Source organism: Camelus bactrianus, chromosome 13, assembly GCF_048773025.1.
Source record: "Camelus bactrianus isolate YW-2024 breed Bactrian camel chromosome 13, ASM4877302v1, whole genome shotgun sequence".
Classification (NCBI taxonomy): Eukaryota; Metazoa; Chordata; class Mammalia; order Artiodactyla; family Camelidae; genus Camelus; species Camelus bactrianus.
The window spans coordinates 69,051,698-69,076,408 of record NC_133551.1 but is presented as its reverse complement, the minus strand read 5'-3'; the positions used below and the strand labels follow the sequence as shown (position 1 = coordinate 69,076,408).

At 38.7% G+C, this 24,711-nt stretch overlaps 1 protein-coding gene across 7 annotated transcripts in view; it reads left to right on the top strand.

Annotated features, from left to right (window-relative positions):
• DDI2 (DNA damage inducible 1 homolog 2) overlaps positions 1–24,520 on the top strand; it is a 38,945-nt gene extending 14,425 nt beyond the window's left edge. For 4 of the 7 annotated variants that reach the window (XM_074377354.1, XM_074377352.1, XM_074377353.1 and 1 more), the window contains 5 exons: positions 1,137–1,264; positions 4,449–4,577; positions 9,237–9,340; positions 11,048–11,237; positions 16,143–24,520. In XM_074377354.1, coding sequence (XP_074233455.1) covers positions 1,137–1,264; positions 4,449–4,577; positions 9,237–9,340; positions 11,048–11,237; positions 16,143–18,022 — 2,431 coding nt within the window. In that variant the 3' untranslated portion in view covers positions 18,023–24,520. Of the gene's footprint in view, positions 1–1,136; positions 1,265–4,448; positions 4,578–9,236; positions 9,341–11,047; positions 11,238–13,614; positions 13,678–16,142 lie in introns of those variants that run through there. The other 3 variants (XM_010957497.3, XM_074377356.1, XM_074377357.1) reach the window with 3 other exon arrangements.
• The last annotated feature ends 191 nt before the right edge of the window (positions 24,521–24,711 follow it).

The following is a 24,711-nucleotide window of genomic DNA, read 5'->3' as shown; positions in this document are numbered from 1 at the left end:
ACAGAATGGCTGATAAAACCATCAATACAGTTGAGCCAGAGTATTATTACAAAAGGGACAGTAACTACAGTTTAGAATAGAGGTCAGGAAACTTCCTCCATAAAGAGCCAGATAGTAAATGTTTTAGGCTTTGCAGACCGTGCGGCCCGTGTCGCTCGCACTCAGTTCTGCCAGCGCAGTACAAAAGCAGCCGTAGATAGTGCGACAGCATGTAGATGAGTGGTGTGGCCGTGTTCCTGTAAACAGACAGTGAGCCGTAATTTGCCAACCCCTGGTTTACAGTTGTAACTGACCCCGCCTTGGGTCCTGTTCTGTTATTGTCTCGGTCTTCAGGAGAGTTGCCCTAGTTTCCATCAATGTTTGTAGTGTTTGATGATGTTTTTAAAAGGAGGTTGGGAATGAAGGTATCAGATGTTGGAGTGAGCTGGAACTCTTGTGTGCTCTTCTCATGTAAGAATTAGAATACATTCAGTTTTTGAAGATATGTTTTGATGGACCAGGTGAACCATGATAACATGAATGTGTGTGTAGTTTTCTAAGTGATAGCCAGGTGAGTATTCTTCGAGCTTCTGCTCTTATCTTAGCATTTTGTACTGGATGCTTTATACCTCTCGGTAATCCTGTGATAAAAATTACTGTCCTCATTTTACAGATTAGGAACCCAAACTTGGAAAATAAGCAGCAGATGCAACACAAGCAGTTGAAACATCTGTTTTATTTTGTTTTCTAACTATTTTTAATGCACTGGACATAGGAAATGTACCCGGATACCCAGTATAAATTATACACAGTTTAAATTGGAACATTGACGAAATTCTAACGTTATGTAGGATAAAAAGGATTGTGACCCTCACTCTCCAGAAGTTTATTTACCTATTTCTGAGCTTGTAAAGGGAACATAATCGTTTTTACATGAAGGTAATTTGTATGCCTTAGATGTTCTGCCAATGTATATCTCACTTCCTCCTGCTAAATCACATATTTCAGGATAGAGCACCAATTTCCATTTCCATGACTCAGCTGCTGTAGTTGGAACAAAAGATATGTGCAGATCTGTTTTTAATGTTGTGACTTTGAAACAGATTTCTCTTCATGGAAATAATGCTTTTAGTGTACCTGGTTTTGGTTTGTTACAGGCAACAGAACATTGAGGAAAACATGACAATAGCTATGGAAGAGGCTCCAGAAAGTTTTGGCCAAGTAGTGATGCTTTATATTAACTGCAAAGTGAATGGACATCCTGTGAAAGCCTTTGTTGACTCAGGTGACGTCTCCATCTTTTGTGTCTTTGTCTCTGCGTCCAATGTGACCTGATCCAGGGAGAAGGGGAGACTCTGGTGCCTGTTAAAGATGGCAGTAGCCCTTTGAACGGCGAACTAACAAGCCAGAGGTTATTGTTTTCACTTGTCAATCTTATGTTTATAATTGACTTTTTTCCTTTAATTATTTCTTAACCAGTTTTCTATTTTGCAGTGTCTTCTTTCTCTTCCTACCTCCCCTTACTTGGTTGGCATCCTGAATTTCTAGGATACCTCTGTATGAAATTAGAGAGTAAATGGGTTTAGAATAAGGAGCTGTAAGAAGGGAGTGTGCAGAGGCCAAACAAATATTTCAGCCTGGTGTGTGTGCCAGTACTTTACCAGAAGCCGTGAGTGTATAAGAATGTTCTTGCCCTTAACGAATTTAACAGCCACGTCAGGAGACAGGGAGTTTCCCCCTTGAGGATTCAGATAATGTCTGTACTAACTGGCACCTTTTCTCTCAGTAACAGCTCTTTGACTTTTTAGTGAGGCAACACAGAGCAGCACCTTGTGAGTGTAACTGCGTGGCCTCGTGGGTCTCTCCCTTGAGGCTGTAAGATAGAATGTGTTCCTAGCCCCTGCTCAAGTCACTTTTCCTCCATTTGTTCAGCCACAAATACTGAAGCACATGCTCAGTTTCAACTGTTAAGAGTTGTATCTTGATACGTATACATTCCTGGGAGAAGTAAATCTGCTGATTATTCAGTTTTTTGAGTGTCTGTTGAGTGCTGTGTGTAGAGCCTTGCACTGAGTGCCTGGGGGGTAATACTGGAGCTTCGTAGGGCTCCAATGAGTGAGCGAGGCAAATACATGCGACCCTGATATAACACTCAGCATTTAATGAGCCCTTACTGTGTGCCAAGCACCGTGCTAGGTGCTTAATATGTATCATCTTAGTCAGTTTTATTTAATCCTCAGAATATCCCCGTGAGCTCTTTTGTATTATCCCTGTTTTACAGATGAGGAAACTTAGAGGGGCGAAGTCACTCTTCCAGGTGTACAAAGTTCATGACTTTGGATGCAGCCCCAGATCTGCTTGATGCCAGAACTCTTAACCACTATGTAAAAATCAGATGCATGTTGGATGAACATTAAGACCACATTCTCACTGTGACTGGGGTGTTCAAGTGTGGCTTCCTAAAAATAGAGGGCATTTGAACTGCGCTTGGGTAGAGGACTGGGGCCGTGAGCTGAGGCTTGAGAAAAGGCAGGAAAGCTGTGAAAGGGACCCTTCTCACCGTGGGGTTGCTTACTTTCCATAAGTAACTAGCTTTTGTGGAGCAGGGTGGGGATGGAGGAGGAAAAGAGAGAAGTGCCTTCCCAAATTCCCTTGTCCTTCATTATTTCTGGGCCTTCTTGACTCTAACCTTCCTCAGATGTCAGGAGCTGTCAGTGCCCATAAAGTGTAAATTATTTGTGAGCAATATGAATAGGAAGTGTTGAAATTGAATGAGAGGAGAGATCACTGGGAAAGAACAGTCGTTGGGGAGGAGGTGGGTCTTGGGCTGGGCCTTAAAGCGTAAGTGGAATTCAAAGAAAGTGAGTCAAGCAGAGGAGTGGCCACTCTACAGGAGGGTCAATGTGAGTAAAACGCAAAGGGAACACATTCCTCCTGGTAAAGTGGAAGGTGTAGAGCAGTCAGAATATGAGGCTGGTATCTGAGTCTGGGCTGCTACGAAAACCATAGACTGGGTAGCTTATAAACAGCACATTTGTTTCTCAGTTCCAGGGGTTAAGAAGCCCAAGATCAAGATGCTGGTAGATTCAGTCTAATTCCTAGTTCATAGACCACCTTCTCTTCCCTGTGTCCTCACATGGTGGCAGGGGCAAGGGAGCTCCCCTGGGTCTCTTTCATAAAGGCACCAAATCCCATTCATGAGGGTTTCACACTTATGACCTAGTCACATCCCAGAGGCTCCACCTCCTGATATCATCACATTGGGGACTGGGTTTCAACATAAATTTTGGAGAGATGCAAACATTCAGTCTGTAGCAGCTGGAAATAATTGGACCGGGGTAAGGTGGGATCTGAGGCTGTGGCGATGTGGTTGGAAGCTGATCTTACAAAGAGTGGGAACCTTTGAAGATTTTTGAGCAGATGAATAAGTGATCTGAAGAAGGTGATAGTTTAAGAAGATTGAAGACAATGATGGTTCTGGAGAATTCTGTGCCCCTGAGGATCAGAACTATTTCCCTGCTTTAAATTACACATCCACAGAGTGGTTTGGAAACCAGAAAAATTGTCCACTAGCTCGAGGGATAGAGTGTAAGCTAGGCTGATTGCTATGGTTAGAAGAAAGATCAGAAATTACCCAGAATTTAACAGGTTTGGAACAGTTCGAGAGTGAGGAGAAGGCTAAAAGAATAGGATTCGAAAGTGAACAATGCCTATGTTTTATCATTGCAAGAAAATAATTCCATTGGCAAGGAGAGAAATCCAGGAGAGTATTAACTGGAAAGAAAGAGCTTTATACCTATTGGCTTTGAGATAGACACATCCAACTCAGGAATGTAGAACTAGAGTCTGTGGGAGCGATTAGGATCCTAGACAAAGATTAGCATCTGTCTTCTGGATAGACAGACTCCAGCTGTGTGGGTAAGTACGTGTAACTGAGAGAGAAGAGACTCCAGTGCCTCCTTCCTGAAAGGAGTGAGAACAGAGAATGGAGACTTCAGTTCTGATTTTTTGAGAGGCTGCAGGATGTACTTTTTAGCTGGTAAATTAGTGTCCCAAAGTTTGAAATAAAAATAACTTGGTATGATGTTTAGAGATACTCAGTGAAAACTGATCTGAGTGTTCAGTAATCCTTAATTGAGCATTTCCATCTGTAGACATAGTTTGGCTTTTTGAAAGTCCTTTCCATGTAGTTTTGCTTTCTATTTTTAAAGTTTAAAATATTATTTAATTATTATATTTAAACAAAATATTCTTTCCCTCAGTGTCAAGTTTCTACACTGTTTCAGATTCCAATGTGAAACTAAAAGTTGAACTAAGTGTGGCAGAAAGCTTGCTGTGTAGGAATAATTTTACACAGACAAAAGCCTGGGAGTATACTTCATTTCTGCCCTGTTCTTAGTGCTGCATTTTTAATCTTATCACAAATGTGGTTTTTGTCTTTATTATCTGATGTTTCCCTCCACGTCCAGGTGCCCAGATGACTATTATGAGCCAGGCTTGTGCAGAAAGGTGTAACATAATGAGGCTGGTGGACCGTCGGTGGGCAGGAATTGCCAAAGGAGTGGGCACCCAGAAGATTATTGGAAGGGTACATCTAGGTGAGTGAAAGGCACTGGGAGCCTTTGTAGGGCAGTGGACTTTAAAAAAATTTCTCTTGGATAGGGGCATCTGATCCGGCACGCCTAATCTCTAGAAATTTTAAATCCTGTATTAGAGTTATACATGCAACTTGGTTCAACTGGTTATAAAAAAAACACCAATCTACTGTGTGCTTTTATTTCCTGCTCTTCAGAGATAATTTCCTCCTCCTTCTATTTGAGCTGATTTCTTTTGATACTTACCTCCATATTTCTAAATAATATGCTTTTAATGCTATTTACTTACATGACTACGTAAATACTGTTGAGAGCTGAGCCATCCAATTGAAAAAGATTGCTTTTCCTTTCATGTCTAGTATTTTTTTTTTCAGAATTAGTGATTTTTTTTTGTTTGTTGTTTTTGTTTTTTGTTTTTTTGGTTATTCGGTTTTTTACATTACTCATTTCTAGACACTTACCTCGTTGTGTAAATGTGCTTTATACATGTTTTCCTATTGAAGATGCTTCTTGCAGGGCCTGGGCTGGTGGTTCGAGGTTGCTTTGTAGCAGCTATTTCAAAGTCTCCCTTGACGGGGCCCTGAGGGGTACCTTTCCCTTGTGTCTTGTGTCGGGTTGTGAAACCCACGCTTTTTCCCTTTTCTCTTCAGTTTATTAGTGTCCATCTTCCAGTGACTTCCTGAGTTTGTGCACAAGAGTAAATCGAGTCCTTCAGTATCAGAGCATGTATTTGTTCCTCTGTCCTACCAGACTAGCTAGGTCGGAAGTCACTTTCCTTCCTGGTCTTTGTCGGTGTTGCTGTGGAGCGGCTGGCTGCTGTTCTGACTCTTGATGCTCTGTGTGTAAGATGTCTCTTCCTTTTCTGAAGCAGGTAGCATCTTCTCCTTGATCTCAGTGTTTTGAGATTTCACAATGATGTACCTGGGTGTAGATCTCTTTTTGTCTACTGTGCTGGGTGCCTTTCAATCTGGAAAAATGATGCTGATGATGACTTGCTCCCCTCGGGGAGTCTGTAATTCAGGTAGGAGAAACTAATGTCATGGACTTGTCCTCTGGTTTTCTTTTTTCCTTTCATCGTGTTTTGGGAGATTTTTAGTGAAATTTCCTGAGACTTTGCCTTCCAGCCTTTCTGTTCTGTTTGGTATAGCTTTTCTTTCATGTTAGATGGTCTTTGCAGATGTCTGGTGATCCTTGGCATCTGCTCATATTGAAGAACGGGACACCAGAAGGCTGTTTGCGAGGTTGGTTGGGTGGGCAGCTGTGGTGATTGTGGGTGATCTGGGAGCTGGGTTGGAGAAGAAGGCTAGAGTCCACTTAGCCGCCTGGCCTTCAGTTCGGTGATGGTTGTTGTGTCCCAGTCTTCCTCCATGCCCATCTCTATTATGACAGCCTCAGTTTCACCCTCTTGAGAAAATAAGCCTCCAGTCTGCTGTTGGGGTGGAAGCAGGTAGTCAGCTGGCTGAGCAGAGTGCAGGAGAGGAGCCCAAGGTGTAACTGTGCCTGCACAGACCTTCAGCCAGTACACCATCCTCTTGGGAGTTCCATGATCTTTTCCTTGCTGTCATCTGCTTTCTGGTCCCAAAATTGTGTTTCAGTTATCTCGTCCATATTTTTGGCCTTAGTGATTTGTACCTTTGAAAAAAAAATTAAAATTTTCATTATGGTGTTTTTAGGAGTGAATGGAAATAAATACATGTGTTCAGTCCTTTCTGTTTAATCAAAATTCTTTTCTTTCTGCTTTTTTCTTTTATTATCCATTTAATAGATGCTCACTGTAGAGAATTTCAGAAGTACAGAAATGTGAGAAGCGAAAATACCTTAAATTCTTTTAGGTGAGAATCAATCCGTAGTAGCATTTGGACAGATCTCTTTCTGGCATTTTTTTCCTTGTAAAAAGGGATCATATATGGAATTTTATACTTTGCTTTAAGAAAAAGTGACACATTTTCCAAATGTCAGTTTAAATTTCATAAGCATTATTAAATAAATGTATAACATTCTATTGTATGGGTTTAATGGTCAGCTTTTGGGATATGTTTTTTCTCCCAATATTTTGTCATTATAAGACGGCAGTGGATTTTTGTGTAGTTTTGTGCACACTTTGATTTTTTTTCCTTAGTTAAGATTCCTATAAGTGAAACTACTAAATCAAAGATTACAAATATTATTTAAGGGTCTAGATAGAGTTACCTGCTGCCAGTCTGGTTTCTCCAGCGCTGATTGAATATTCATCCTAGTGTCCTTACGAATCAAGTATTATTAGTTTTATCCCTTTAATTTGCAGATAAAGAAGTTAGTTTCTTATTATAAGTTATTTTTCTTTCTTTGCAAGTTGTACCTTTTCTACCCATTTTCCTCTTCATATTTCTTTCTTTCATTCTTTTTTTATACGTTTATCAATTTATTAGAATCTCCGTGTTTCCTATTATTTATTTGTATAGAATAAGGATGGTTTAAATACCTTACTCTTAAATACGTTCCTACACACAGTAAGAGTGAAATTGGGCAGGAATATCACAAACAGGTTGCTTCAGAGTCTGAGTTCTTAGATTTTTCATGGTTTTAAGTGAGAAGGTAATAGGAAGAGACAATAAGTACCATTCCCTCGTGTCCTTCTTGTGGTTGGACAAGTGGTACCATTTGCAACTTCAGCTATGATCAGTATCAAGAAAAGCTTATAACAATAAGGGAAATCTAAGTAGAGGAGAGCTACACCATGGACAGGAAGTCTCAGTATATTGAAGGTGGTGACTCTCCCACATCCATCAGGAGTATCATTGTAATATATTCAAAATCCCAATAGGTTTTGTTTTGTGAAACTTGATGTGTTAATTTTAAATTTTATATGAACCCTTTATTGCAGGAGTAATCAAGATACTCTGGAATAACTTTCCTTTTTAGATATCAAGGCCAGAAGATTAGAACAGAAACAGACCCATGCTTACATGAACCTTGATAAATACGAGAGGAAATCTTACAGAGCAGTGGGACAGTTTCAGGAAATGTGCTAGACAGTTGAGTATCCATGTGGAAAAAATGAATTGGAAATTGGACCCTATCTCACATCACATATAAAAATACGTGATCAATTCAAGTTTGATTAAAGACCAGATGTCCAAGGCAAAGTCAAAGCTTTTAGAAGAAAATATAGGAGAATATCTTACAGAGGAAGGGGATTCTCTAAAAGATAAGAAGGAAATTATTTTATAAATTGAATCACATTAAGAACAAGAACTTTTCATCAAATACATCTTAAAGAAAGTGAATACAAACTAAGTAACATATAACTAATAAAGGATTTATATTCAGAAAATACACATATTCTGTGGGTTTGTGTATCCTCCAATTCAGTAAGAAAGACTGATACGTAAAAAATAGCAGAAACATTTGAACAAGTACTTTAAGGAGAAACCCAAATGGTTAATAAGTATGAAAAATTGCTTTATCTCATTAAGCAGGAAAATAGAGGATTACTTGCCAGATGTTAATAATATTGAATGTTGAGAGAATGTAAAGCAATGGAAACTTTCAAAAACCACTGGAAACATTTTGGAAAATAATTCAACATCAAGCAAAGTTGAGCCTAATATACCCTAGAACCCTCTGTGTCTTTCAAGTATACCTTAGAGAAACTCATGGCACACCGGGAGACAAGTGCAAGAATATTCAGGGTAGCATTGCCTGTGACAGCAGAAACTGGAAGCAACCCAAGCAGTCCAATAGCAGCAGAATGGATAAACCAGTGGTGGCACATTAGACATTACAGTACTTCAAGGGCTGGTACAAGTGAAAGAAATCCAGTCACATGCAGCCACAGGAATAAAATATCTCAATATCCTTTGAGTAAAAGAAGCAAGTCATAGTTCAAAAACAGCTAACCAATATGTTGCTTAGAAATCATACAAAAGTTGTAAGAACTGTAGGAAAAGCTGGGAATGATTAACACAAAAAAACTGGGATAGTCGGGAGGGTTGGAAGAGGCAAAGAATAAACTCTGTCAGTAGGATATATTGGAGACTCCTTAGTTTTCTGTTTCTTAACCTGGGAAATAGAGGCTTGGGTATTTGTGTTATGCTTTATACTATATGTGTATTTCATACACATTCTGCATGTAAGATACAGTTAATAACAGTGACTTTTTTAGCAGATAAAATTAAGAAGATAGGAGGAGTAATTGAGGAAAGAGGCAAGGCAAACACCGGCTTTGGTGTTATCTCTGGTTTGATAAATAGAAACTTGATTATACTGGCTATAATAAACAGTTTACTTCTTGGAAAAGGTTTAGGGTGTACAGATTTTATTTTCCTTCTAGAAAACCTTTTGTAAGTGCATAGGACGCAGGTGGTTAATACTGAAGGAATTGGTCTTTTTCTTTTCTTTCTTTCTTAATGCTGAATGCCAGCTTTCCTCACCAGCTGAGCGTGTATCCTAATGGTGTCACATATCAACAGGTCTTCTAGGTAGTAGTTCTGCCCAGTCCACTTTACGAGCTTCGTTGGTTTTTAACCTGATAATGACTTTGTCTTTTAAGGTCTCACTAAGTTTTCATGCTTAACTCACTTGTGTACATGCTTTGCCTTGGCTTTGACTGGTTGCAGGAAGAAAGGCACAGATTGATAGATCCAATCTTCCCTCTTCCTTTCTTCATGTGCTTTATTTTAGCTCAGGTTCAAATTGAAGGAGATTTCCTGGCGTGTTCCTTCTCTATACTTGAGGAACAGCCCATGGACATGCTTCTGGGGCTGGACATGCTGAAACGGCATCAGGTAATTAAGAGCTTCACTTTCTCTTTGCATTGGCTTTTTGTATGGTATATGGTTATTACTGCATCATTTCTCTTGGTTGTATATCCTGAAAAACTAAGAGGCATGACTTCAGACCTGGAAAAGTCCATAAATGATGATGATGTCATACAAGGTTTGAAATTATGTATCAGTAGAAATAGGATCTGTTTTTGTGAAATCTTTCTGAATCTGTTGAATCTTGCCATCTGTTTTGAGTCTACAATGGACAGTTTAGCTCCTTTGTGTAATTTTTAGTTTCGGTTAGAACTCAAGTAATTTTTTGGTGGGTTTGTAGGAAAGTGTACATAATACACAATGATGATTTTACTGCAAGTATAAGTTTAGTAAATCCTTAGTAACTGGTCAAACAATGCTTGGGAAGAAGAGCTTGAGGATTAAGGAAAAAGGTATACAGAAGATGTTTGGAATGAAAATGTTTATTTAGTACAGAGAGAATGATTTGTAAATTTGTTCATTTGCAGTGGTTTTTATATTCTACTCTGAAGCCTAATAATTTGTTTAAAGATAAACTTCTCTTATTGAAGAAGCAATTAGTGTGCTCTTGGGTAGTAAAAATTTTCACAAGAAGGTTTCATATCTGGTCAATATTTTTAGTTTGTTTGTTTGTTTGTTTGTTTGTTTGTTTATGGGAGGTAATTATGGTTTTATTTATTTTTAATGATGGTGCTGGGAATTGAACCCAGGACCTTGTGCATGCTAGGCATGCACTCTACCACTGAGCTATATCCTCCCCCCTTCTAGTCAATATTTTTATGTCACTAATACTCCTTTTTAAATGTTTAATATTAAATTCCCATTAAAAGTATATTGCATTGAAAAATATATGTTGCCTTGATATTGTAATCAAGGTATAGAATTTTAAGTAGAAGGAATGAGTGAATGCATATATAAATAAAACCCTATAAAACCTAACTTATTGTTGCTATCTTTCCGTGTTTTTTTTTGTTTTGTTTTGTTTTGAGTGGAGGTAATTAGGTTTGTTTGTTTTTAAAGGAAGTACTGGGGGTTGAGCCCAGGCCCTTGTGCATGCTAAGCATGTGCTGTAGCACTTAAGCTATACCATCCCCTATATTTCCCTATTTTTAAATCATGATATAGACCAGCAATCTCCAACTTTATAGGTATAAAACATACAGTGTAACTGTCCTATATTATTAAGTAATTATAAAAATATACTGAAAAGCAGAGTAATGTAAGTATGAAATATAGAATACCTTTGTAGAGCTTGCCTTGTTTGTATATCACTTTTCAGCCCATTGGTCTAGAGTTTAAATATAAGCTGCACTTTATACACTAAGCAAAAAAAGCAAAAATGTGGAACGGCATAAATGGTATGTCTCAGTTTTATTTTTTTTTAAGTCACTTATATGTTTCTAAAAGGTGTGGCTGCTGATTATGCCTGGCGGTTTTCCAAATTTAAGTTCAGAAATGAACGGTTAAACTATGTCCCATAAAGATTATTCTGCTATAAAATTTAAATATTAAAAAGATTCTAAATTAACAGACAGTGTTACCTAGGTTAAAGTTTAAATACTTTTAAGTAAAATCAGTTTTTTTAGCCATCTGTGTCAATGTTGCTCTTTGTAAATGGAGTTTTAAATTCAAGATCATAATTTTTGTTTCCTGTTTTATCTACTATCATCAGTCTTTGTTTTTTTTCCTTCTAAGTGTTCCATTGACCTCAAGAAAAATGTCCTCGTGATTGGCACCACAGGCTCACAGACCACCTTCCTTCCCGAGGGAGAGTTACCAGAGTGTGCCCGATTGGCTTATGGGGCCGGGCGAGAGGAAGTACGGCCAGAGGAGATTGCAGACCAAGAATTAGCAGAAGCCCTTCAAAAATCTGTAGAGGATGCAGGTATTTGGAATGGCCAAGCTCTTGTTATCGGTGGGTGTGCCAGGGGAGTTTGAGCTACAGCGGGGACAGGACCTTTCCAGTTCACAGTCAGTCTCATTGTCCTGTTGTGGGTGTGTTCCTTGTCTTCTTACCACCTCCTCCCGTCTCTAAATACAGTAAAGAAAAACTCCATGTTTCATTAGATCAAGAAACAGCAGTCTGTTGCTGTGTGCAAGGTAGATTGGGGAGTTATTTGCTTACGCACATTTTGGTGGGCTTCCTAAAAAAATCTTGTCCTTTTTTTTCCTGAAGAAATTTGTAACAGTTAAGCAGGCACTTCCTTTTGAGTTCAACATTTCCTGGAAATTTTCTTGTCCTTTGCTTAGGCCCATTTATTTTGAAGGTTAGCATTGTCACTGTGACTAAAGCAGCTCACCTTTTCACTGTCTACTGAAAGTGCTGCCACGAAAGACAGAAGAACCAACAGTAAGAGGCATAACTGAACATTAATCAAACTGAAGTGTTTGTGCTGTTAATGAAATCGCAGTCGTGTGTCATTGGGCCCAATCAGAACAGTATATAAACTAGGGAAATGAAGCCACCTAATACTTTTTTTTCTGAAGTCTCAGTTATTGTAGCCTCTTTAGTTCTAAAGATCAAGCCGAGTTTTCTGGGTAAAATGGAAGGACACAGTTAGGCCTAAATCCCGCTTCCATGGATAATTTTTCCCCATCGTTACAGAACAGTGACTCGGATGCATTTTCTAGAAGCTGAAGAGAATTAACTTTTGAGTTTTGGTTATTTTTAAATCTTGTGCTATAGTTACTCATTAGTGACTAATATCACACATTGCATTTGCTGATGTAGTAAAATGTATTAGAGCTACAAGTTCAGGGAATAGCTTTCTCCTAAGGACAAAACAGATAAGAGCTTTAAAAATAAGCAGCCAGATTTTGCCAGCGTTTATCACCAGGGAACACCCAGTGGTCTAAGCATTGAGACTTTAGAATAGGCATGGGTAGCAGATGGAGTTTCCAGGCTGGCCTTGCTCAGAATCTATTCCACCACCACATTTTGGCTCAGTTTTACATACAAAGTACAGTTCAGGTTGTGACTTCAGTATTTTGTAGGGAGGGAAGATTGTTAAACAACCAGACAGAGAGACTGAATTAATAGTTTTAACCTTGCCTGCAAAACAAATATGAATGACTTTGACATACCTGCGTAGAAGGTTTTACTTTTTTTTTTAAGTAACTGTCAGCTTAGTCATATTATGTATTAATAAAACAAGGATGTGTTACCATTTTGTGAAACCTATCCCCCCTACAGTTTTGGTGCTTTTATTTGAGAAACACTAGCTGATGATAGCAGTGCTTTATAACCTACTAACAGTTACTCTCTTTGAGTAATTACTTTCTTTTAATAAAAAGTTTAGGAGATTAAAATGGAAACTACAGATGTTTTCAGCCGTAGGAGGGGTGGTCTACCAGTTTTAAAGGCTTAGAATAAAATGGCTCTTTACCCATGTGACCTTTGGTTACTGACAGTGTGTGGCTTGTGCTAATTTTTGTAATGTTTAAATAGTGAAGTAATTCATCAGCATCAGGTTCCATTTGCTTGAAACATCGACTTCTGAGTATTATCAAAATCAAAACTCTAGACATAGGTGAAAGTATTTTTACTAAAAGCTGTTCCTTGGAGGGTGATTATAGCTCAGTAGTAGAGAACGTGCTGAACACGCATGAGGTCCTGGGTTCAGTCCTCAGTACTTCCATTTAAAAAATAAACCTCATTACCACCCCCAACCCCAAAAAATGTTTAAAAAGAAAAAACTGTTTCCTTGGTGGGTACTTTATACCAGAATATCTTTATCTTTTCTATCGATTACAAAAATAATTCAGAGTAGGGAGCTGTATCTAATGTTTTCTAAACACTAATTAAAAAAAATAAGTTAAGCCAGGTTAGATAATCGGGTTTGGTTTGTTTTTCTTCGAAAAATAAATCTCAGCTAAGAAAGAAATTTGGGAAGTGGCTGTTACATGTGTTCGCTCACCTTTACTCCATAAGATTTCCGTGTCACGTAATTCCATCTATGGAGCTACTTGTTTTCACCTGTCTCACATGTTTGCCCATGAATTCTCTGTGTAGGTAGTGAAATTAATTTCTTTCCAAGTTCTGTTGAAAATCTGTTGAAGTTGACACATTGCTTTATGTACTGTGAAAGAATTAAAGCAACCAACAAATCTTCTGGATGTCCAAACTGCAGAAACATTCCCTTACTTTGACTCTACTGGTTCCTGATTTTAAAGATGGCAATGGAATGGAGACTATAACCCTGCATGCTGTGTGGTTTGCATTGTTAACCCAAGTTTGCTTGTCTGTTTCCTAATTCAAACAGAGCGTCAGAAGCCATGATGCATGTAGTGTGTGTGTACTGCAGCTGGAGTGGGCCCCAGACCAGGTATTTATAGACACCACATTAAGCCTTCCACCCAGTTGTCATCTGTAGTCTGAAAGTCTCTGTATCTGCAGCAATTCTGGAATTTAGCTTCTGTCATTCACCGTTTCATCTTGTTTAATCTGGTTACAACTAGCCTGTATATACATTTGTATGTTTAATCTGGTTACAACTAGCCTGTATATACATTTGTATGTTGGCATACATACATATCTAAGCATGATTTCCTATTTAAAATTTCATCAGTCATTAGAAAGATTCCAGTGAAGACAAGTGTCCACTGACCATTGTGAATATCAGATCAAGAATAATCAGCATCATGGCACTTTGTTGTCGGAGGAGACTGCGTTGTTAGGGATTTTTATGTGTCTCTTTCTTCTGAATAACTGGAAGTGTATTTTTCACATTACTGCACACAGCTACCAGCTTTATAGAGGGACTGAACTTATCATTTTGTTGAAGAAGAAATGGAAACTTAGGCCAGGTGACTTGCCCAGGGTCACGGAGTCAGTAACACAGGCAGGGTGAAGTTTAATCTGTCAGTGAGAGTTGAGACCCTGCTTTTCCCTCTCTCCACAGGAGGCACTCTGCTTCCCTTTCCCTGAAGTGTATAATAAATGTCAGCCTGAGTGTACTGGCTGATTTATGAAAATGGGGAGAGGCAGTCTTTTTTTAAACTATCAACCTAGGGTTTTATAGGAGTTTGCAGGCTGGTTGTAATTAGATACGTAATATGTAAGTTCTTTCATTTTCCTTGTAAGGATGGGTTAAAAACAGGCATACTTAATTATTAATGTCCGTTGTCCTCATCCTCTTCTCCTATCCTGTAGTACTGACCCAGTCCTCCCCTACATGTAGGACTTAGGCCAGTGAAATTGACCATCTCAGCTACAGGAGGACTATATGCTGCTTTCATAGTGAGTACGGAATACATTGAGGTCGTGTTCACCTTCACCTCACCCAGTTGTTAACTGGCGTACTCTTGCCAGAAGGCCATTATCATCCCCTACCTCTATGCTGCTAACGTGGATTTTTCACTACAGTGCATCGTTCTGTTCTCATTAACTCAAAATTGAACCTCTTTCAGAGTCAGCCTTAGAGACTGATAAATAAAACTAGTAACTGTGTTTCTAGACTCTAATGGATATAGTTTGCACTGAGATACATGCTATTTTCTTGTTTACTCCTAAACTATAAATAAGATTGTTTTCACACGAAGTCAGTCACTTCCTGACATAGTACTTTATCTTTTCATATTGTTAACCTGTGTTGGATTAGAGTGGTTTAGAGCCTTTTGAATCGTAACTGCATTCATTGCTTTATGGCTTCTTAAGGTACAATCAGCATGAAGCATTTGAGTCTCAACTGCCCTAATAGATTGTATTGCGATGTCATTTTGTTACCAGCCTTTGATTGTTAATTAAAGATCTTGTAATAATTGCATAAAGGTCAGTTTTTAAACTGGATCAGTGCAAAAGGAGAGTTGGATCTGATGTTCAATGACATCATGATGTTTACATCAAGGTGTTGTGTTTAAGCTTTCCATCTTTTGTGAGTGGTCAGTAAGTTGCAGTGGCTTTTCTAAATTGTCACTGCCTTTGAAAAACTTATGAACTATCTCCCTCCACTGCCCACCCCTCCCCACCATAAAGTACTTAAATGTTCTGGCTTTGTTGTACTATGTTAATGTGATAAAGTAACTTATATCCTTTTTAAAGTTGCATTATTTGGTAAGATAATAATTGAGATTTAATCTGTTTAATCTTTAGCTTTATTTTTGTTCTGAGTCAAGCTCACATGGTTTTTGGGATGTTCGGATAGAAATAAATAGAATGTTTTCTTCTGTGTCTTCCAGAGGTCCCTGAGTATCACATTCTTAGTTCTCTTTATAATTCCCACTCTGTCCTGGCTTTAGATTTCTCAGTGTTTACATCTGACACACTAAAAGTGAATTGGCATGAGATTGTTCCAGTGCAGAAATCCTCAAGAGCTGTATTGTGCTTTTAAGAATCACCTGAGGAACTTACTGAAAATGCAGATTCCTAGGTTTACTCCCAAGGACCATGCCCCAGAATCTGCATGCTTAGCAAACATCCCAGGTGATTTTAGAGGAAGGGTAGAGATAACACACTTTGAGAAACCATTCTGGAGTTCTGAACTCACTGAGAATAAAGACACGTAAATGTCCTTCAGTCTTAAGCCACTAACACAGCCATTTTATGTAGTACTTAAATAAAAATATTGAATTACAATACACACATTTTATTAAGAACCTACCTACCTTATATTCTGATGCTATAATGTTAAATTGTTCACCACAATGAGAGTGGCTCTTGTATAAAGTCTATGAATATAAGGGTTAAAGATCTGATTTATTTTATCCTATTTAGATTTGTAGTCTTTGATAATTTAGTGGCCTTTGTAACCTGCTGATTAATCTTTTTTCCTTTCTCCATTGTTCTATATAGAGAAAAGCGGTAAAGAAACTACCTCACTGGGGATGTCATCATTACCAACTTCAGATGGATTTAACCATCAAGCCCATCCTTCAGGACAGAGTCCTGAGATTGGTAATCCTACAGGTCTTGCTCACTCTGTCTCTACTTCAGTCTGCCCTATCAAGCCCAGTGACCCAGACGGCATCGAACCTAAAGCTATGAAGGCTTTGAAGGCTTCAGCTGAATTCCAGATAACCTCTGAAAAAAAAGAACACCTTCCTCTGCAGGATCTTTCTGAGTGTGCTTCTTCAGCAGACAGTGCTCTAGCAAACCAGAGTCCAGCTATGCCTTTGCAGAGTTCACTTGAAGAAGCCATTGTTGCAGATAATCTGGAGAAATCTCCTGCTGAAAGAAGCACCCAAGGCCTCAAATCTCATCTCCACACAAGACAGGAAGCTAGTTTAACCAGGATGCGAGAATCACAGAGGCTTATAGGTAGAAAGGATCCAGGATATCAGGACTTGAGTCGAGAGAGTGGCCTTCAGCAGCACGAAGAACCAAGAAATGAACAGCATGAGGTTATACAACAGAATGTTCCACAGGACCGAGAACATCTTTGTAACACAGAGAACCTTGAACGTCTTGGAGAAAGGCAACAGAATCAACAAAAAAGTGTTGGTTTGGAATCTACAATGAAAGGAGACAAGATGCAGCAGAATGTGGACCTTCCGGGTACAGAGAAAAATATTCTACCTTCAGGATGCTTTGGCTGCTCAAATTCAGAAACACTTATGGAAGTAGATATAGTTGAACAGTCCCTAGTTGCTGTGCTTAATTCAGCAGGCAGTCAGAATCCCGATGTGAAGAACATTGGTGCTTCTGATTTCACCTTAGATAATCCCTTGATGGAAGTAGAAACATCAAAGTGTAACCCTTCCTCTGAAATTTTGAGTAATTCCATTTCCACTCAGGTTTTACAGCTCCCAGAAAGTAATGTTGAAATGTCTGGAAAAATGAAAGACTATGAGAATTGCCCCTCCTCTTTAAGTCTCTGTGGCAGTTGTCAGCCCTCTGTAGAGTCAACAGAGGAATCTTGCTCATCTATAACGGCAGCCTTGAAGGAACTTCATGAACTTTTGGTCATTAGTAGTAAACCAGCTTCAGAAAACACATCTGAAGAAGTTACCTGTCAATCAGAGACAGTAACTGAGAGCCAAATGGGTATTAAGGACCTTTCTGAAAGATGGACCCAAAATGAGCATCTTACAGCTACCCAGGATGAACAGTGTTCACAAATCTCCTTTCATCAGGCCATATCGGTATCAGTGAAGACAGAAGAATTAACAGACACTTCAACTGATGCTGGAATAGAAGATGTGGCAAATATTAACCTCAGGGGTCGCAGTGATGGCCTGTTAATTGATAAAGAAGGTGTCCCCAAGTCTAGGGAATCAATAAGTGAGAACAGTTCTGTCACTCTAGCCTCAGCTAAAACGTCTAATCAACTACCCTGCACCTTAGGCGTAGAAATTTCACCCAGACCTTTAGCAGGTGAGGAGGATGCACTCAGTAAGACTTCTGAGCAGACTGAGTCCTTGTCATCCAGTTTCATATTGGTTAAAGATTTGGGTCAGGGCACACAGAATCCAGTGACAGACAGGCCTGAGATAAGAGAAAATGTCTGTCCTGAAGCTGCAGGGCCACTTCTAGAATTTGAACCACCTACCAGCCATCCATCATCAAGTCCCTCCTTTCTTGCACCATTAATTTTTCCTGCTGCAGACATTGACCGGATTCTCCGTGCCGGCTTTACTTTGCAGGAAGCTCTTGGGGCTTTGCATCGAGTTGGTGGAAATGCAGACCTTGCACTTCTTGTTTTGCTAGCAAAGAACATTGTAGTTCCTACATAACCATGGAAAATGGTCTAGACCATACTCCATTCCCTTTAAAAAAAAAAAAAAGCTATATATATATATACACACATGCACACATGCACACTCACCACATATACAGTATATGTAGAAACCTGCAAGCAGAATGTTGAGCCAGATTTTTTTTAAGGATTTTTTTCAAAGATTTTTTTCGGCCAAAGTAATTTATGATCTCTTGTCTGATGAATTTGTCTATTCTATTTGTTAAAATTTGGGCCTTTTTTAAATGTATTGGCAGTATGTGCATACAGAAGCTTTTTATTATCATTAAGATGATGTATTCTGGAATAAAATGGATGGCTTTGTGTATAGCATACCATTTTAGAATGAGAGTAAATGCTTTAAGAAGCAGAAGCCATGAGAAATGGCTGACCACCCATGCAGCTAAGAGCAGATCAACTTCATATTTTGGCTGTGTCTCTGCTATAGGCAAGATACAGTTTGTTGACTTAATTTTCGGTTTACAAATTTGATCACATGGTTTGGTGTCTGGAATTATACTTAGTGCTCTGTGTATTATGATTCCTCAGCTGTAACAGAAAATTGAAGAATATCTCCTAGAGTGGTATGTTTTTATTCGTGTGGTTAGGATTTGACATTTTAATGGAATGAGTTGGGAAGTTTTAAAACTTGGGCTGCTTTGTGCATCACAGGCTGCTGCATGAATTGCCAAGTATCTTGGGTGGGATATTGTGAGGGAATTAACATTAGAGCGAAACATGGTGCTACCCAGATTAAAAAAAAAAGAAGGAAAGAAAAAACTGTAATTTCATTTGCAAATGTCCTGGTGATGCTTCAAGAACTGTGAGTGAAAAATAATGGCCTCAACACTGGAATTTACTAAAGATTGGGTTTGGTAGATCACATCTCACTGATCACATCTCAACCCTCAATGACGAGTGATGAACTTATGTTCAGCTAATGGGTTGATTGCCAGCAGTTTATTTCCTTTCTAAAGTCATTGTCTAGGAAGTTCTTCTAAAGCTCAGTTTGAGATGTGATCTGAGTGAAAGATTCAAGTGTGATAACCTTGTCACTGGTTCATCTTGGTGCTTGGAATGATCAGTGTATTTGGTGAGTGTCTTTCGTGGCAGTGGAAATAGTCATTGGAGTCTCTGATTCAAGTGGCCTTGGTAGAGTTTTCCATCCCTTTCTTTCCTCAGGAGTTTCTTTTTTTAAGCAAAATTTGTCATATTTGTGTTTACCATGTTAAGTTAGAGTGGGGCATAGTACATAGATGTATTTATTGTGGCCTTTTTTTATATGAGGACTAGCCCTTGGAAATCATTGTCCTGTGGGCCCCACTGTGCAATAATTCTACTGGATAGATTTTAGATACTTTCTTTCCTGGAAAATAAACTCTTTTATGTACCGAGCGGGAATCTGAAATCTTGGTTTTATTGAAAAGAATTTTGAGAATGATAATTCCCGATTTCAGGTTGGAGTTTGCAATGTGTTTGAAACAGAAGATTCAGAAGGGTGATTTGTGAACTTTTAACGTTAAGTGATTTTGTCTAAAGTCTTAATTCTCTTTGAAAGCTTATTCTTTCCGTCAAAATTCACGTCATTGAGCACAATCAAAATGGAGGCTCGTATCTCAGGAGTTTTTGAAATTTTAGTTTAGGGGCACTTATACATTTCTCTTCTACCCTATCTCATCTTTCTTGTTTGCTGTGATGTTTGAATGTGTGTTGGGAGACTTGAGTGATATGATGGAAGGTCGCGTAGGTTCGTCATGATCCTCTGAAGTTAAGCGATGGTTGACGGAGAGTTGTAGTTTACTGTTTTCAGGAGGGCACTCAGAACAACAGGTTAGCCAGGTTGTCTTTAAAGTGTTCTTTTAGACAATCGTGTGCTGTAGATCCTTTTGCTTGCCCTACACCAAAGATGTAAGATGCACTAGGAAACTGCTTATAGGATTTCTGTCAACTGACTTAGAGCTGTGACTGTCATTAAATAGTGGTGCTATGATTGAAGCAAAATTTAGTAGCAATGCAATGGGCCCCTGTATTTGCTTTATGGGTATGATTGGGAATTTATTCTAAGCTTATAAATCTTTAGGGTCACAAAGTGGGGTGGGTGTGAGGTGGGGGAGCTTATCAGTGACAATAGACTCTTCCAGAAAGGCCTTCTTTATGAAGGTGGGCCTCATAGTTTTCTGTATGAGCAGTTTCTCTGAACACTGCTCAGAGGTGTGGCCACTAAATTTTCATAGTGTGGAGATTTGGGAGTCAATCCCAAGTGGGATATATCAGTCTGGAAAAGATTTCATTACAGTAGCTTTTATTGTATGTATATGTATATTTATTTCTAGGGGAAAATGGGATAGGCCTATAGTTGTACACGTATTCTTATTAGGAATACTTTGAGCTTAACCCACTTGCCAAATATCCTTGTCCTTTTTCATCATTTGTCTTTCAGCTTATAATTGCTTTTGATTTTTAAAATCTTACTTCCTGTCCATCATTTGTATGAAAGTAAACTTGTTTTTGAATCATTTTTAAGTTTAGCAGTTCTAAAACACAAAAGGAATTAAGGAATATGACATTGGTGAACCTTCATTGTCGATTTTTATTCAAAGTGCAGAAATTAGAGGTTAACTTTTCCAAGAATGAGATAAAATCATTGTGAACTCCTCTGGTTACCAGCAGTGACCAGCATTGGACTGCTTTACTGGATAGCTCCTTTGCCATAACCAGTAATGGACAGCCTGTGGTCAGCCCTTACCTCCAAGGGTGGTGTCTGTTTATTCACCAAAGAGAGGAGAAGATTTTCCTGTATGACTTCTGCAATTTCCCTCAAGTTGGTTCCTATATGTAGGAATGTGCTTGGTAACCAGACAGCTATATCTAGGCTGTAGATTTTGCCCTTGCAGCTGGTAAGAATTATTTCCACTTGTACCTCTTTAGGCCTCCAGACATCAGCCAATAGCTTTCAGCCCACAGTTTGGGCTTTAGCCATTAACATGTAAAGATTACCAGTTGCTTGGCAAAGGGAACTAGAGAGATGGTGAGTGTGTGTGAAAACTATTCTGCCTTGCAGCCTACAAAATTTTTCCAGAACTCCTTGTTTCCACATATACTGAAGGGAGGCACAGACCATATGTTTTTTCCCAAAGCGTTTCTCCAGTAAGAGAGTTACATAAAAATGGAAAGATATCTGAGACTTTGTGGCACTGATTTTATGATAACCTGTTAGGGTAGAATCTGCCTGTCCTTCCCTTAGCACAGCTTTCTCTCGTAAAAGCCATAAAAAATCAGTCAGTTTAACCATCAGCTCATGTATATATATACATGTGTGACTGATAGATACCCTACAGTTAATTTTATAAAGATTAAAAAATTTTTTATATCTACAGATATATTCTTCAGTTATGGTGGCTTTTATCCCACCATGTATATAAAAAACAGCCTTGCAAGTAACTGGCCAGAAGAGTTGGCAGTATATTCTGATTTCCTTTTCCTACCTGTTTGCCACGTGCGATGAGGATAAGCAGGGTAATTGAACTGCTACGTATTTCAAACTTGTTATCACTGGTAACGTAAGAGAAGCTAACTGGATTATGCATTCTCTAGCACAAATACCAAAAAGCCAAATTTCTACTTTGAATTTGGTGACTTAGTGTAGTCAGTGGCTGAACTAGAAAGGAAATAGCATTCTCAAAAGTTCCCTTTCCAAGAAGATGAATGTTACCTTTCATATTAGGAGTTCTGTAAAATAAAAATAGCTTGTTTTCTGGAGGGGGAAAGTATAGCTCAGTGGTAGAGTGCGTGCTTAGCATGCATAAGGTCCTGGGTTCAATCCCCAGTATTATTAAAAAAATAATAAATGAATAAACCTAATTACCCCCTCCACAAAAAGAAACAAAAATTTTAAATAGCTTTCTTTCTGAAAGATTTTTAAAATGCCAATTCCCTCTTAACAACAAAGTAAATTCAAAGCATGTCTTTGAGAACCAGAAATGTAAAATCATGGCTCAAGTTCCCTACCTTAGTGGTCCCTCAGTAGACTATATTAGGGGTTCATTAAATAAAGAGTTTAGAGAGGAACCTTTGATGTTACTTGATTTTTCTCTTGTGCCTTAGATTTTCCAAGTAGAGGCTTCAAATTTGGGTGGGGAATAAAAGTGGAAGTATCATGGGGAGAAGATTGAAAATGCCCCTCCTGGAAATGGGCGTGTGTGGAGTGGTCCTAAGGCTCACTTTCATTGTTGATTCAGACTTGCACCTGCACCGGATCACTAGGTTTCCCCAGACAGAAGGACTATGACATGGCTTTTTTGCATCAGGCATACCTCCCAAAAAATGGTTTCTAGATGTTTATCATATTCTTTGTTGTACTGTCGGTATTGTGGTGGTCAAGGCAGAGAAAAAGTTTAATAAAATCTTTCATACTTGAACAGGAAACTGGTACTCTCTTGAAGGCTATGCAGTATGAGTCTGAATAAGAATTCACTATTCATTCGTCAGACATTAAGTGCCTGTGTGCCAGGTACTGGTGAGCACTGGGGGTACAGGAGTGACTAAAACAAATTAGAAGCTGCCCTTGTGAAGCTTTCAGTCTAGTAAGGAGACATGAAACAAATTTTAGCTTCAAGAACAAGATCTATTTTTGCCTATCAGCATCGTTTATTTTAAAAGTCATACTACGATGATTTGATTCAAATTCAGAGAAGACTTGGAAAATCAGACTCAAAATGGAATTAGAGTCTGTTAACTTAAAACTGCTCTAAAAAAAATGTTTTTTTAAAAAATGAATTGGAGGAACCAACCAAAAATGTTCTTATATTTGGTAGCAATCCTTGAAGAGATCAAGTAATAAGAAATCAGTTTATACTGTTGGTGGAAGAAGAGGGAGGTATGGGGAGGATAGAGGTGCAAGTAAATGGAAGATGACCTAAATGTGCACTGGTGACAGTCAACTTTTCCTTCCATCAAGACCTCCTTCCGTGCAGGGTAGAGGTACGGAGTGTGCCGTGGCATCCTTCCCACTCCCCCTTTCAGCATGGCTGCTCTGGAATACTAACCATCTGGCCAACGGGACTTAGCAGAGGATTCTGCAGGATTTGCTGTTTTAAAGCAGCTGAGTACAAGATGTGAAAATAGGAATCTAGAGCAGAAAATGTAGCAAGTGATGGTTCTGGGACTGGATGGTGGGCAGAATTTATGTACAAGAAGATTCCAGACTCTACCAAATCTTTCTACAGGACAGCTCTATCAAATTGACATTCTTTAATCCATTGTTTAAAATGTTACCATATATGGATACAGGTAAAATTTCTGGACTTTAACAACTAGTGACTTCTGAGGTATACAGTTAGAAAACTCTCATAGGTTTATGCGTAATATATTGGTGGTTGGTAATCTAGACCTTCTGGGGGCTGTGAAACTTGAGAGGCTATAGCAGATGAGTCTTAGAGCACATGAATGAAATCTACAGAGAAAATGGTTCAAGGGTGTAGGAGTTAGAGGACATTTTTTTTTAACCTAAAAAAGTTAAGCAAACTGTGGAAGACCTGGGGTGGAGATGTGGAATACAAAATTAGGAGAATTATTTCTTTTAATCCATATGGGAAGGTTTTCACTACCTGACTGGGTGAAGGGGCATGCTGGGGTAGTTTTTCCTGGGAAGGTACATGAGTAATAAATGATTTTGTTTATCAGAGGCAGTCACGTCAGTTTGTTTCCAGATTCTTTTGGTCTGAAATTACCTGATGCTGACCAGACCTCTTTCTCCTTTCCTCAAGGCTGGACAGCTTTGAATTTATGCCTCTCATCTGAGACCTTTCCCTCTGAATGATAAAAATATTCCCATTCTCTATTCTCCTGATCATCCTTTTGAAGTAGTTCTGGTGATGTACTCAGATCAACATACTGACTGCACTTGCTGTTTTGTTTGTTTTTTTAACTATGCACCTACAATGAATATTGATTTGCTCGTTTTTATTTAAAATTTCATCTTCGTGGCAAGTTGGGCTAATGGCCTTTGCACTCAAGTATGGTTTGTTTACCAGTTTTGTAGCCATATTTGGCAAATCTTAGCAAATAGAAACCCTTCTTCCCCCCCATTTTGTTCTTTTATTGCTTTCCTGATTTTTCTTTAAGCTTTGAGACTACTGCATTCTTAAAAGAAGAACTAGGCTGATTGGCAAAATAGACTTGCCAGTAGCTCATTCACTCCCATAATGCTTTGGCTTTGAGAGTTGGGAGAACTCTGAGAACTTAAGGAAACCAAACTCAGGAATCCCACAGTTGGTTGCATTGTACCATTGGTTTAGGGGCTGGACATAGGACCTGTCTGCAGCTGAGTGAACTAGATGCATTTGGGTTTGAATTATTGTCACATACTGAAATGTAAGTCAGCCCTAAGTAATCAAAACACTTTATTTTATTTTTCTTTTTTTAATAGGAACTTTCTGAAGAAAAAGTGATGTGTAAAACATTTGATATTTAAGACAATAAAGTTTTTATCATAAGACTCTTGTTTGATCAATTTCTTCTAAATTGTGATGGTTACTTCTGTCCTTGTCTCTATCTCCCTGCCCTTTAAATAACATACCCAGGCTGTGACTTGTGGCCATAAGCTTAAACCTCAGAAGAAAAGGGCATCTCCAAGCCATTAGTAGCCTCCAGATAGCCACTGCAGGAGGACGGCCATCTGCTGATGTG